The sequence below is a fragment of the Anarrhichthys ocellatus genome, unplaced genomic scaffold (genome assembly GCF_004355925.1).
Source record: "Anarrhichthys ocellatus isolate YVR2014 unplaced genomic scaffold, GSC_Weel_1.0 scaffold18, whole genome shotgun sequence".
Taxonomy (NCBI): Eukaryota; Metazoa; Chordata; class Actinopteri; order Perciformes; family Anarhichadidae; genus Anarrhichthys; species Anarrhichthys ocellatus.
This window is the reverse complement of record NW_022280048.1, coordinates 7585296-7600222: the sequence shown is the minus strand read 5'-3', so window position 1 is coordinate 7600222 and position 14927 is coordinate 7585296. Positions and strand designations below refer to the sequence as shown.

The window sequence follows — 14927 nt, the reverse complement described above, 5'->3', positions numbered from 1 at the left end:
TGTAATCCAAATATTTAAACAACTTTTCTTCACTTGCATTTGTGACTGAAAAATAGATGATATAGAAGAACGTGGTTTCTTCTATATCTTCTATATGTTTCAAGAACGTGGATAAACTGTCTTCCACAGTTTATCTAAAGACTTTCCGAATATTTTTTTGCAGACAGTCTAAGTAGGTACTATCACCGCCTGCAACTGGAGCAAAATGTGTTTGGTTTCTAATAATACTTTAAAGGGTAGAGGGGTGCTGAGAGTGCCAGGCTGCTGACCAGCAATGTACAGCATCGAGTAGAGGAGGAGGAGGCGTGCACTTTACAATAAGCACCAGAGCTGGAAGACCAATAAACCCCCTCACTGCTTGGAGCCAGGGGGAATGACAGAGGAGGATGAGGGAGGGAGGGAGGGAGGGAGGGGGGGGGGGGGGGGGGGGGTTAGGCAAATTCAACACAAACAAGAAAAACAAAAATGTTGTTTTATTTTGTAAAAACAAAATCCCACTGTTTTGGTTTTGGATGGTTGGCGTTGGCGATAATGATCTGTTTTATTTTGGGGGATGCCTGGCTGGAAGCGCCACGCAGGGCCCAGCCAGACGGTGACAGGTTCCTGTATTCCTGGTGCACACTCGTGTGCGGGGTCTATGATGTGGACGCTCAGTCTAAGAGACAGACCCTGTATCTGGGCGTGGGGGGCTGAAGCCCGGCTTGTCTGCTACTGTATCTGAACATAAAAGGGCCATGCTAGATTCAAACAGTCACATGCAGCGGATGTCGCCGCAGTAACCGTCGTGTCAGTGCCTTGAACAAAATCATTTCAAATTCAGCATAAAATGCCAATGTGACTTTGTTATCACAACACTGTGTCTGAGAGACACAACATGGATTTTTAGCTCGATTCAAAATGTATTGTGTCCAAGTTCCACTCACGTTTGCTTAAATAATCATGAAAGAAATCTGCAGATTCAGCTTTGTTGTTCAATGATGCATTTTATTGTGGAGGTCACACCTCATTTAAATGAGATATGTGAAAATTTAACAGTGTCAATATATTAATCTGACGCCTCCTGTGTGGCTAGAATGGGGGGGGCAAACTCATGCAAGGGGGCTGTGGATGTCTGACATGGCCGCTGTTTGATGCCCCCTGGTGCATTGGGGGGGTCGCTGCTTATAGTTGTCAAGGTCAATTAATGAATGCAGGCAAGAGGCTGTCAGGAGTCCCCCAAAATGCCCCCAGGGCTCATAAATTATCCAGAAAACGCATTAAAAGACAGGATCTGATCTCCTCCAATTAAGATAATTTAGCATTTATTTTTCCCTCACCAAATGCTTACACCGTATCCAGTCAGGTGTAGCCTACACCCCTCCCTCTCCATCCCTCCCTCTCCCTGCCTCCCTCAGCATCCATCCTCCAGCTTGCTACACCACAGCAGCACCAGCGAACCACAGAAGGATGTCCTGCATTGGCTAATTCTCTCCTGCTTATGTTAATGCAGTTTTCCCCTCTCTTGAGTGGGACACCTTGATCCTCCACCTCTGTTAAAACAAGAGAGATTTTTTTTGTTTTGTTTTTTTTGTCTCTAAACGCACCTTCAGAGGCTCAGCTGTGCGCCCCCTCATCCCCCCACCCCTGCACCTTTAAGGCAATGGAGAGGGAGACAATCGGCTGCGGAGAAGGAGGCGAGGGTTTATTCCACAGTGCTCTGAGGCAGGGCAGGTTTTAAGCGCAGGGACCAGTGTGCGCAGTTTGTGTGTGCGGCTGCGGGGGGAAGATGCGTGTGCTTGTTGCTCGCCGGACGGAGAGAGGCGGCGAAGAGAGAATGAGTTTTCAGCGCAGCTAACCATCAACTCCACGCGCTTTTTAATCTTCGAAAAAAAAATCCAACTTTTACGCATTTTTCCCCCCACATACCTGAGATGATATGCTCGGCCATTTTCCGTGCATAGATTTCTAATTTATTTATTAATTATTTATTGATTGTTTTCCGATTTTGGAGCATTTTTTGTTTTTGTTCTTTTTGTTTTGTTCTTTTAAGTGTCTAACCGTGGAGTTACGTGCGCGCAAAGGCAGTTTGTCCTATGCGTCTCCAGCCTCTGACTCTGCAGCAGCAGCAGCGGCACAGCTCACCTGGACCGGAGCGCACCGAGCCGAGCTCCCCCATGTTCCACGCAGAGCAGCGCTCCGACACGGGGAGACGGCTGCACTGAGGCCCGGCGCGGTGCGGTGCGGTCAGTCCAAAAAACAAGGGGAGACGCGCAGTTTGTGGATCATACACCATCTCCCGCCGTAGCAGAAGACAATCAGCAGCAGGAAAGAAGCTCAAACCTCCTCCTCTTCATCTTCTTCCCAACGTGAAGGATTGAGAGAAAGAGAGGGAGAGAGGAAGGGAGAGAGAGAGAGAGAGAGATATTTGCAAGCTCCCCTTTCTTTCATTGCAATTGACTTGTTGAAGAAATAAAAGGAAGAAATAACAAGAAGAAAGAGTGCAGGGAGAGAGAGAAGAAAAAGCATAAGCTTGGATATTGAACGGAGCGGGGCATGTGGATATTGGCTCTTATCTTTTCCCAGTGCATCTTGAATGGTAGGTGATGCATTTGTGCAAATTAAACTCCATGTCTTTCTTAATTATCCCAGTGTACAAATATTGTCCTAAATAGCCTGTAAGCATTTCCATATTGAAGATATAGATTTCTTTTTTTCTTGTCGTGGAAATTTGAAGCAGGAACAGGCTGTTGCCATGTCCTGGCAGGCAGTGGGGCTTTTTGTGGGGTTAGATAGTTCCATCCACATGTATGAACGCTTAACCAATCATGCATTTTTTAACATTTAAGATTAGCCTTTTATCAAATGTAGATGCACACAACACACACAGAGGGAGAGAGGAGAAATGTAGGTTGAGTGTTAGGTCTAGCCTGTACTGCATGAGGATCAGGGCATTTAAATGTGTTTGTTATTTTTAGTTTTTGTGCAATTCATTTTTTTTCCTTTGGAAATCCTAGGCCAAAAAAATCAAAACTCTTAATTATTCTGTTTCCTTCTTAGTTCGCACCATGAAGGATTATTTATTGTTCCTCATTAAGCTGCATTGGGCCTCAGCCTGGGTGCATTTTCCTACAACGTTTTTAGATGCTTAATGTGCATATTAACAGTTTGACTTTCACAGTTTCACACATGTAGCTTATTAATAATTATCCTTACGTGAATAATTGAGTTGAAACACATTTGCACCCACACCTGGTGTGTTCCCCATGTGTTTGTTATAAATCTTGAAACCTGCCTGTGAATTACATTTAAATTCACTCAATGAAATTGAAATAATTTCTTTGTGGACGTAAAAAATATTTTTCCGTTCAGAAGTCCGCTCCTAAACCAACCGTGTTAATGAAAAAATGTAGTATATTTACTTGCATGCTTTAATATGTGTACATGTTTTAAAAATATATATAATTTCAGGTATTAAATAACTTGCACATCTGATTGCATGTTTGCATGCTTTCTGTTAGATCTGTCGAGAGTATTCTTCGAAAAGGATTACTTAGGTTGGCTGTGCTTTTTTTTCTGGCATTGCACCCGCCATATTAGAAGCACAGACATGGAGTCATTTTGGATTGGAGAAAAAAAATTAGACGAGCCCTTATCACCCTTGCCCAAGTCCACATCTCGCAAAACGCATCCAAATCCTCTTTTGTGCACTGTGAATTCCTCAAAAGATAGGTTTGATTGGTGGCAATTGTGTCTGTTTTTGGACTAAGGGTGACAGATTTTTTACAGCGGATACAAGAAGGGTGTGTGAGGAAGGGGAGGGGGCAATGAGGAGGACAAGGGGCTGTGGGGTAGGGGGTGGGATGTGCGCGTGTTGGGGGGCAGAAATGAGCTCGAAAGAAAATTGGGGGTATTTAGAAGACCTTTTAAAGGTAGACGAAAACGAAAGAGGTTAAAAAATCTAAAGTGGACACAATGTAAACTGAGAGTAGAGGGCGATGCGTCAAGCTAAGATGACAGGAAAACCATTTTGTGGCCATGCTGGAGGCTTCAATGAAGGCAGTGGTTATTTATAGGAGAGAATGGAGTCAAAGCAGTGACGGTGGTATGGCAAAGACCCCTTTTCTGTAATTGAGGCAAGACAATTTCAAGAAACAGAGGACACTGATGTCCGCACAGTGCTGTGCTGAAATCTCTGTTGGCTGAGAACGATCCATTGCTTTGCTTGTTGAATGGCTTTTTTTCAGTCTCTTTGGTCCAGGCAACAGCGTTGCAAAATGGCTGCTACTAGAGACATCTACATGGAAACTTTGAATGGCAGCAGCGGCACTTGTGATTGTGATGAACGCCACATTTGTGGCCACGGCCGATGCAGTGCCAGTCATATATTGACAGACTCGAGGCTCATTTGACACTGACCTTTTCTATTGATTCAGAGATTCAAATGTTTTTTTGTGGCAGCAATTAGAATTACCCAGAGTGCATTATGACAATCCTCTTTGTATTTTGCTCCTTTCTGCTCCACGCTAAATCGACTGCAGGCAGAATAAAAGGGCCGCGATTGCTGATCTTCGACGGTATTCTCTCTACTCCACATTTGGCCCCCCCCCGAACAGACCTGCAAAGATTAGCCTTAATGAGCAGCTTCATTTTGCACCTCTTCTGGACACGTAGCAAGGAAGGCTTTTAGGGCTCTGGTCCAGTGCGGGCTGCTGAGGTTGTCTCTATGGAGACCTGGGTAATGAGTGCTGCTGCAGTGTGGGCTCTGGGCTCGAGCAACACTGCACTCTGTTCAGGTGACCCTATGCTTCCTGATAGATTTCAGCCTCGCTCCCTCGCTCTCCCTCTCTGCCTCTCTCTCTCTCTCTCTCGTGTTCTGGGAGTCGTATTTCTATTCATCACTTGGAATCTGATTGAAAAGACTCAATTGCTTAAATTGATTTGTTAGTTCAGTATTTTATGACTGTTTATGTAGATATTGATATTTGCGTTGCCCATCTGTAGAATATATAGAATAGAAGATTACAACCACTGCTCTGGCTTTGCAGCGGTCATAGTATCAACTGTGCAAACTCCATTTTGCTCTGAATTGGCGTTTGCCAATTTGAGGACACATTTGCAAGCTCATCTACAGTAGATATAAACAATTCACCGCTGTAGAGAGTAAAATCTGCTGTAGAGTTCACTTCAGTGGTGCTTGAGCTTTTAAAGTGCTCTGGCAGAAGTGTCTATTAAAACCTAAATGGAATGGGAACAACGTATTCCAGTTATGAAGAGATGAAATTGGGGGAATGGCATGTTGTTTTTGCTCAGCTATGCCGGGGCTGGGGGGGGGGGCGATCTGACACATGCTCAATTGGACGCTAATAAGCTGTGTAAATATACAGCGAAGCTCCTCAATTGGCTCTTAGTATCATTCTGTGCGTGTGTATTTTTAGCTTGCAGTTTAGGATGACGAGGGGCTGTCGGAGAAATGGTACCTCCGTTTATTAAAACATAAGCATTTTCAGTAAGACTTGATCCAGACTTTAAACATGATTAATGTGGGAGCAGAATTTAGTTTCTTTCCACATTTTTCTCCCAGTTCAGATCATCATAGCAACAAATCAAACACAGAAAACAGTGGAGCATCTGAATACCTGTCATCAGCAGTTAGACTGTTCACTTTGATCGGGAGTAACGAAGGCACGCCACTGACCCTGATGAGGACAGAGATTAGAATCAGTCAAGCACAGAGAGGTGAAGTGGGTTCGCAATGAAGATATCGCACATGTGGACTTCATTCATATAATTATGCCATTTAAGGGCAACTGATTGATTTTAATATCTGCCTGCAGTTTACTGGGTCTGCAAAGATGATGGAAAAAGTAAATAGGGACTTAAAAAATGAAGTTTACTTAATTAAATTCAACCAAACCCGCAACCTTTCCCTAACCTTAACCAAAGTGCTTTTGTCTAAAACTAACTAATCAGTAGGCGAACCCTGGTCTCCAGTGTCAAAGAGCACTTGATCACCCACCATCCACCCGAACACATCGCTGTGTCTTTGGTGGGTTTTACAAAAACGTAGCACCGCCTTCACTCAACCAGTGAACATAATTCAGGCTTTGAATGTTTGTATTTGGCTAGTTTGCAGTTTACTTTCTCAAACATTCATTGAAATATCATTTGGGTTTCAGCACTGCATTTCTACCCACAAACCAGAATATTTTTTGAACATTTGTCCAGTCTTCAAGAGGAGTTTGACCATTTGTCGATGCTCACAAAGTTTGCTGCTATTTCATTGTTTTGGCCAATTATGGCCAGTCAAAACAGCGTGGCTTAGAGGTCACATTAAGGCCAGTGGGAAACTAGGTCTGTGCAGAATGGTGTCCTTTGGTATACATCTGTCACTTCACATAGAGCCAGGACGGGGTTGACAGAGCCACAGCAACACACATCAGAAAACAACTACTGAGCTCAGATCCTCGGCCGCACACCAGTCACCACAATGTAGGCCACCGGAAATGCTTTGATTGTTCTGTTTAGGTAAGTCGTAGAGATGTCTTGCTTTAGGCCTGACCCGGCGACTGATGCTGCAGTGTGTTCATCATGTGGTGATTGCTGACAGGGGTAGAATATCCATATATGTCTTCAACCCACATTTTTAGCATTCCATGTTATGATCACTTTCAATCACCAAGTATTTCTTCACTTTAATACAGAAAAACTTTAAATGTCCTGAAGATTTTAAATGATGTTCTACAGATTTCACAAAGAATTAGTAACATTTATTAACATGTAATCTGATTGTTTGTATTTAGGTCAGAGCTTTGATTCCTTGTTGACTTTATATTTCAGCCACTTAAAGGTGTTCAAGTCAAGTTTGTGTTTTGTCTTGATTATCAATGAATGTTATGCATCAGGATTAGTATTAGTAACATGCTGCTTTTACGGAATCACTAATCACACCAGGATTTGTCAGTGCCATCGGGTCGAGATTTCTTTGCCGCTCCACTGTGTGTTGCTGACGCCTTGGCCGACGAGAGTAGACTCAAGCATATGTTAATGGTTGCACATTGAACTGTTAAAGGTTTCATTTAACCCAGACCAGAATGCTTAAGGAGATGATCGTGTGTAGTGAGGCAGAAAAAGAGGAGGAAGAGAGGGGGGAAGAGGGACAGCGAGTGAGCTTGTGTTATGCAGTATCTAAAGCTCAAAGAATCATATCAAATCTGCCTGATCCATGATTCCATGCAGAAACCAGGCTATTTTAGACACTTCCATATGTATCCCACAGTCATATTGTTGTGCGCCGATTAAGACTCAACTATCTTTATTGTACATCCAATCGGAAAAAGACGAGGCTTTTACTTTATCATTTCGTCCAGTTGAAGCTCACAGTGCATACCGAGCGCCACAATCTACTTTAATTGGTACAAGTCTTTGCACTTGTACGTATGTAAGGTTAAATAATGTCAAAACAAAGCGTTATACTGGTTTTGCTGACGACAATCCGTGATGCAACGGACAAGAGAACAGTGTGATTTATTAAATGTCAGGAAAAATATGAAGATGAATTTAATAAGGTCAAAGCAAATGGGGTAGAAAAACACTCTGCCATCATTAGAAAGCCAGATACGAACAGCTATTAAGAGACTTCCAAGCTTGTGAATGTTTTATAGATAAAATGAACATTGTAATAGGCGCTTACCAGAATCTGGCATTCATATACTGTACATCTGCCACTTCACATGGATGTGGTCTTTAATTTGTGAAATACTCATTAACTGTGGCTGAATTTGCATCCAAAGCCAGAAAGCACACTTGGCTAGAAAATTGCTCGTGGTTTGTTTTACCTTTTCTATTCGAGGGAGGCAGTGATTGACCAACACTAACTACCATTTAGTGAGCTAGCAAAGTGTGGGACCACAATGTGGGACATGTATTCCCAGTGTTCTTGTGTAATAGTACAATGGGTGAAGCAGTATTGTTGCGTAAACTCTGTAAAAACAGGTGAGTTTTTTGGCATCCGTTTACTGGGCCGATGACTTAACAAGATGACGATTAGTTGTGTTGTTCGTGTCTGTAGGCTTTCACCATTAAATGGGGCAGTAGGTTAATGCTGCGGACTCACAGGAACAGCAGGGCGTAAGCGAGGTTGAGCTCAGGTTCTTCTATAGAAGTAAAGGCCAATGCTCTGTGCTCATTGTCCTTACTTGTGCCCATTTTATTACTTTGTCTGTATATCTCTGAGAAGAAGGCCTTTAACTACCAGAACAATAACTCCGTGTATACAACAGAAGCATTTCCATATCTCACATAGCAGTGTTTGTCATCATCTTCTGGTTATACTTCCTTTAACAGAGGGTTTGCTGTCATTTTGTTCCCGTGAGATGTAGGCTCTCTTGCATTGCAAAGATTAATACTCGCCTTATTTTCTTCAATTTTTTAGAGAACGAATGTATAAAGAATATTTAAAAAAATACTGCTATCTTTTAATGGCTCAAACAACATGTAATTCATGCCAGTGATGATTTGTAATTTGCTACTTGTGTGTAATACATGATTTATATACTTTAGAATTTTTGTTCCTCAATTACAAACTTAAGACGGATTTATTAACAAGTTAACAAGGCCAATAAAGACCAATAACCCAGCTATATGAACAGGGAATACAGAACATTTTCTGTATTCCCTGTTCATAATACCCTGACCTTGCTTTAATAAGACACACACATATAAAAGATCATTTTTTCAATGTAGATATACAATTAGCCTAAGATATGAGGGCACTGCCCCTTTTGTTTTCTGTGGGCAGCGAGGCCTGTAAACTGAGAAATGAGACTATTCACAAAATGAATTCATCAACAAAACTTTGGTTGAGAAAAAACAAGGACAAAATGCTTCAATCAAGACACTTAAAATGTAATTAGTGAAAGCACAGTGCATTCTGAACATAAGGTCCCTTTGTAACAAGAAACGGTAGAGGTGACCTGGAACTGCTGCAATCATTGGTTAAAGTACCAGTGATGCTCTGTGGGAGCTGGGTGTGGCTTCATTGGGTGGAATACAGAGAACAAGAATAAAAAAAATATATAAAATTGAACAATAAACAGTGATGATACATGTTGTTTTCTTTTTTATGAAGAAAAAAAATTAATATTAAACTGTAAAAGCCTTTCCTGGAAAAAATAAAAAAATCTAGAATCTGGATCTCACTTTGCAATTCCCTCCCCCTGTGGCTGACTGCTGGACAGATTCATTAGGCGTAACCAAAGCGTGCTGATTAGCATTCAGAATCCAGCTCTGTTCCTGTAGCCCCGAATGTGTAACATTTTCAAACATTATGGCGAATGTTTCATTAAAGTGTTGCTCGCTCCCAGCTCCATTCCGCTCCAGTCTCCACTCTATCAGGCCTTCCCCAGAAGTGATTATGCTAATTGCTGTTTGATCAGATGATTAAATTATAATTTGATTAATCCCGGGCACTAAACGCTCTGAATACGTTGATGTGTATTTTGCTGCCTGGCAGTGTTTGCAGAGCCCCCCCCCCCATCACCAGCCAAGCTGTCTGATACACACAACCCAGCTATGGGACAGAGAGAGGTGTATGTAAGTAAGGCTACACGGGGACGTAGTTATGAACAGAAACGAAACCCTGTTTTTTTTTGATGAAAACATGATGATTAATAAAGGCTCACTCTCGTCTGTGTGTAGATTGAGTGCAGCTCTAATGCAGATCGCTGCCATTCTCTCCCCATTGCCTGTCCCTGCTACTCTCAATTGGCTGTGTATCCATCAGGGTGATTTATAGTAGCGCTGCATAGACGGGCTCCTGTAGGACTAAATAATGAGGGTCCTATGCTGTATGCCCACTATAAGACTCAATGCCCCTCTGGCAGCTCAAGGTGTAGTTTTAGTTTGGACGATTCTGCTATTCCAGTCTTGTTATTATTTTTATATTTGAAGATAAATTGAAGGATTAAAGTGAAAATATTCTAATGTAAAAAAAAAAGAAAGGAAAGTACACATCTGAATAGATTGGCTCACTATGCATTGTAGCAATAAGGGAGGCTCTCTCCTGCAGTGGGGTTACTGAAGATGAAATACTCTCGCCTGTGAGGCAAATGGAGGGCTGTTGAGGGGAGTGGAGGCAGGGATGGGGGGGGGGGGGGCACAAGAGGATGGCTGTGGGCGGAAAGACAACCGTGTCTAGTCATCTGACCCACAATCCCATTTAACCCAAGGACTTTGATTTGCCCTCCACTGTCAACTGCTTATTTCGCCTCTTTGTTTCTCTCCTGCAAATGGCTTTTTATTTTCACCACCTCGAGATGATGCAAAACAACACGGCAATTCCCACCGCAGCCTATTCCAGAGCCACAGAAAATTAAAAATGATCTTAATATTTTATAGTCCTACATTCTTTTTAACCATTTTGATGCAATTAAACCATAGGTTTTCTTGTAATAACTAACAAAGCATGGAAAACACTGCAGTTATAAAGATGTAAGCACACGTATTCTACATTCTTCTCTATAAATCTTGTAAATAAATATAAGTAAAACAAGGGCAGCACTCACACTTTTGCATACAAAAAAGTGTCTTTGCATGGACATTAGATGTTTCCGGTAGTGGTGCTAGATGCACCCAACTGCAACATAGAAGTGCTAAATGTATTTTCTAAATGAATAATGTCTTTTGCATGTTTTGAGAAAAGCTAATTCTCATCCAATGGGCCATTTGTGGACCGTTACAGCATCTCCCTGCTCCCCCTGTGTGGATTACTGGTCCATAACCTCAAACAAGGCCCAAGGAACTAAAGTTGATGTATGTGTTTTTGTTGTATGAGCAGAGTTTTTTCAAATCCCACACACTTGTGATGGTGAGGAGAGGCCTTTTTACGGAGCTTTTGGCCGGCCTGATGGTGCAGCTGCAATGATCGGACAGAAATGTGTCTAAATGGACCCACATCTGGCAGAGATGGACGCTTTTTATTGAACAACAAGTTGAACTAAACATCGGCAGACAGCCTGAACATATCAGTGTTGTCCGAACTCCAGCAAACATTTTCCGGTCGCATTTATTTGGCCGGTGGTTTGCTCACCAGCCATGTTGTCATCATGTTTCGTCACCACTCGCCTTCAGTCATACGTCAAATCGAGTCAAATTTATTTATGAAAAAGTAATTTAAGGAAAAACTGATTAGTCATGAAGAGCATAACAGAGTTAGAAGAAAAAGCATTACAAGTGTTTTTAACGGTAAAGACCACCCTTAAATGTAGAATTCAATACGTTACGTTAAAGCTGTTGCTCTGCTGCAGTGTTGGAACCCTCACAGCAGAAATGACGTAAAACTCTGCTCAGATTTATATTTTAATGTAGTAATTATTCTGATCGTGAAACGTATGTATCGGCTATAGGCTCCTGTGCCGTGTTACAGGATAATATGTAGACGATCCTCAAGCTGTCAGCCGTCCTCCTTCAGCTAATCTCCTCGTTCATCCCCCCCACTGAGTTTAATGTCCTCTCTCTCAGCTCACCTGAGATCCAGCGCCTCTCTCCCTCTCTCTGGCTATCAGCTCAGTCACAGTTGCACTTGACTGTATAGCAAGCCCAGGTGGGAAGGAATTTTAGCAAAACGGAAATAATGCCTCTCCTGCACTCTCTAAAAGCATGCACACAGTGGATATTGTGCTATATATAAATCTGAGTCAAGTACTGCACAACTGTTCATTCAAGAAAAGTCAATAACTAACAGCTCCAACTAAAAATCCCCTCACTAAAAATGTACTCTAGCACTGTCTTTTGACAAGACCAGGACTGAAAATGTGTCATTGTCTCGTTATAGGTAGCTATATTCTCTAGTTATGTAAAGCAGAAAGTGAGCATTTACTGGAAATATGCTTATTCCATTTCTAGCAGAGAGCGAGCCCTACTGTATGAGAGGATTTATGTGACATACTGTCTGTATGGTAAATATGAAGTTACCGCTAGGAGCTCTTTAGCTCAGCTTTGCACTGGCTTTGTCCAAAGGTTAAAAAAAACAGAAATCAGCAGTTCTGAGGCTCACTGAGTACTCGACTTTAACGTTTGCAAGTCTGCAAGTGGAATGCCTCATGCAGTTGTCTGATCAGGATCGTGAAAAATGAATGTGATCTTTATCATTAGGGATGCCCGGATTGATCAGCAGATACCATATGCAGCTTTGAATTTTTGTACGCACATGGCCAATTTGTTTTTAGATGTTTTAGAAACAGGAGGTCTTAAAAATCTTCATTTGAGTAAATATTTTTCCAGCCAAATTAATATTGTTTAGAGGATCTACAACCTTAGTTTCTTTATAATGCATGCAATACTTGACTTCTTTCTTTACAGGGCTTGTACAAAGGCAATACAGTAGTCCATGAATATGTGATATTAGTTTACAGTTAATTACAATTCCCCCTCTGCATTGTGGAGGTTGGTTTACCCCGTTTTCCCCGTTACACTCATTGTCTTTCAGCTTTTTCACAGAACATTTTGTTCGTACGCCCTCTGGCTTTTCGCAGAATAATGCAACGAACAGCGCACCTCGTTGATCGCGTGCCATCTGTGGAGTTAAAACAAAGCTTCATTGTCCAAATCCCTATTTATTCATTTTGAATAGGTCCGATGTTTATATGTTAAACCTTGCTAGTTTAAAACCAAAACGTAAAAACAACACATTGCAGTTAGTCGGGCTTACATTGCCCATACAAAGGCACAACAATGCTTTGAACTGCATGCTGTCACAAGAATACTAACATGTCACAAGATTTCAAAAACACATATACTGTACATACATGAGCAGGTGTGTTATGGGTTTTAACTGGCTCTGTAATACCATATGTGAGCTGACTTCTGTGACTCCTGGAACGAAACCGACGTCTACATCAAGCTCTGATTCACACTTTGATATTCATGTGGAATATATATTAGAAGTTGCTACGTTCGGGAACATCCTGTCATTTCAACGCTGTGTCTCTTAGGAAGGCTAATGGAGCATTATGAATGTCTCATATGGTTGTTTTTACCTCTTTTGCTTCTTTCCCTTGATGTGCCTTTGCATATTAGCTTCAGCGGCAGCAGCTAGAGTTTGTTTACTCGCTCGCAGGACTTTCCCTCCTCAGCCATCTCTCTCTTATTTCTCTGTCTCTGTCTCTCTGTCTCAGTTGATTTGCAGTATTAGTCCATTTCCACCTCGGTGATGTAACTGATTAAGGTCTTCAAAGCGCCCCGTCTGTGGGAACTCCCACCTCTACCGTTTGGCACTCATGTAAATGAGCGTTCATATGCATCAACTAACCCACTCCACGGCGACTCTCATCTCGCCCTCCGGAGAGTTGACATCAGAGGAGGGTATCATTGGTTTTACATAGCGGCTGCGTGGCACTGAGCGCGCCGCTCAACATTATTCATGAGAGCAAAATGGGAGCCGGTGATTTGGGAGAGCGAGGGGGACCCGGCTCTAAGATCTGCACATCTCGGATCGGCGCTGCACTCCTCTCTACCGATTATTGTGTAAGCCCCTAGGGCAGGAGAGGAGGGGGCTCGGATGCTTACTCGCTGTCATCATGAGGCCCTCCCGTCCTCCACCCCCCGTCCCCACTATCCCTGCTCCTTTTGTGACCACCCCCTAGCCCCCACTCTCCACCCTCCCTAGGCAGTCTCTGCAGAGCTCTGCCTTAATTACCTGCATCGGCTGCCATGAGCTGTCAGTGTGGCTCAGTGCTTGTTTGCCCCTGTGGAGTTGCCCTAATGTCTTGATGCCCTGGTACCCACCGTAGCACCGCAGAGATCTCTGACCCGGCGGAGGCCACACCGTGGCTGAGAGCCAACTGGACTCTAACGTTTAAACACATCAGTGGCATTGGGTGGGGCAGTGGCTAATAGCTAATTCAATGTGATGAAATCATAGGAGAAAAGGTGAATGTCAGAATGCCATCGCCGAGAACAAAACAGTGAGCCAGCACACCATGAAATAATGGCAAAGCACCAATGACTTTTTGTCATTTTCAACAAGAGAACAAGAGGCGCCCGAGCCCATTCATCCAAGGTTGATTAATGGTGTTTGGTTGAGGTAAACACAGGCCGAGCAAAAAGCCCCTCACATCAGCGGGCTAATGCATAGGCCTATTTATGTTGTGTGTTAGTGGGACCTGTATTGATCAGACATTTACTTAAATAAATTGCCTGGGTGATTTGGAAGCAACCGCTGATGGGCACCGTCGGAGTGCAGCATCACGGGTCTTACTGAACACACAATACCGGGGAAAATAAAAGGCTTGTTTGTTTATTCTTTTGGAATAGGGATATTATCGAGTATCTTTGCAGCCGGTGCCCACTCTCACAACACTCTCTGGAGCAACTCCTCACCGTCTCACCTGTCAGCCATGTCAGCCCTCTATGTATGCGGGGGCTTCCAGACATTAACGCCGCCCCTCCCCCCCCTCCTCCACATCCCTCTGACACGCCCGCGTGCACTCTCCTTGACCAAATTGCGTCTGGTGCCCTTGAGCTCCAAACGCATCACCAGAGGCTCCACAACCGCGGAGGATCGCATTAGGAGTCACCTGCAAAATCCACAGTTTGAGGCTTCAGCACACCCAGCCACCAATAGGTGCTGACATGTGGGGACTGTGCCAAGCATTATTTCGCACTGCAAGAAGAAGGGACCTTCACTATCCCAACATGACCCCCCTCCCCTCTTCCTGCCCCTGCCTCTGAGCTTTGCTCAGAACAAAAACACAGGAAAAAAGAGAGTGCATCTATTATACATGTATGTTATTCATAATTGAACAATATCACTTTTTCCTCTTTGTGGTTTTGGCTCATGGAAAGCCGATGTCGATTAAGACAGGCTCTGCCACAGGCAGGCATATGGTGACTGCTAGTGAGAGCGTGTGTGTGTGTGTGTGTGTGTGTGTGTGTGTGTGTGTGTGTGTGTG

At 43.1% G+C, this 14927-nt stretch overlaps 1 protein-coding gene across 3 annotated transcripts in view; it reads left to right on the top strand.

Annotated features, from left to right (window-relative positions):
• The first annotated feature begins 1435 nt into the window (after positions 1–1435).
• dscama (Down syndrome cell adhesion molecule a) overlaps positions 1436–14927 on the top strand; it is a 91983-nt gene continuing 78491 nt past the window's right edge. For all 3 annotated transcript variants that reach the window (XM_031857489.1, XM_031857490.1, XM_031857488.1), the window contains exon 1: positions 1436–2575. In XM_031857489.1, coding sequence (XP_031713349.1) covers positions 2533–2575 — 43 coding nt within the window. In that variant the 5' untranslated portion in view covers positions 1436–2532. The remainder of the gene's footprint in view (positions 2576–14927) is intronic.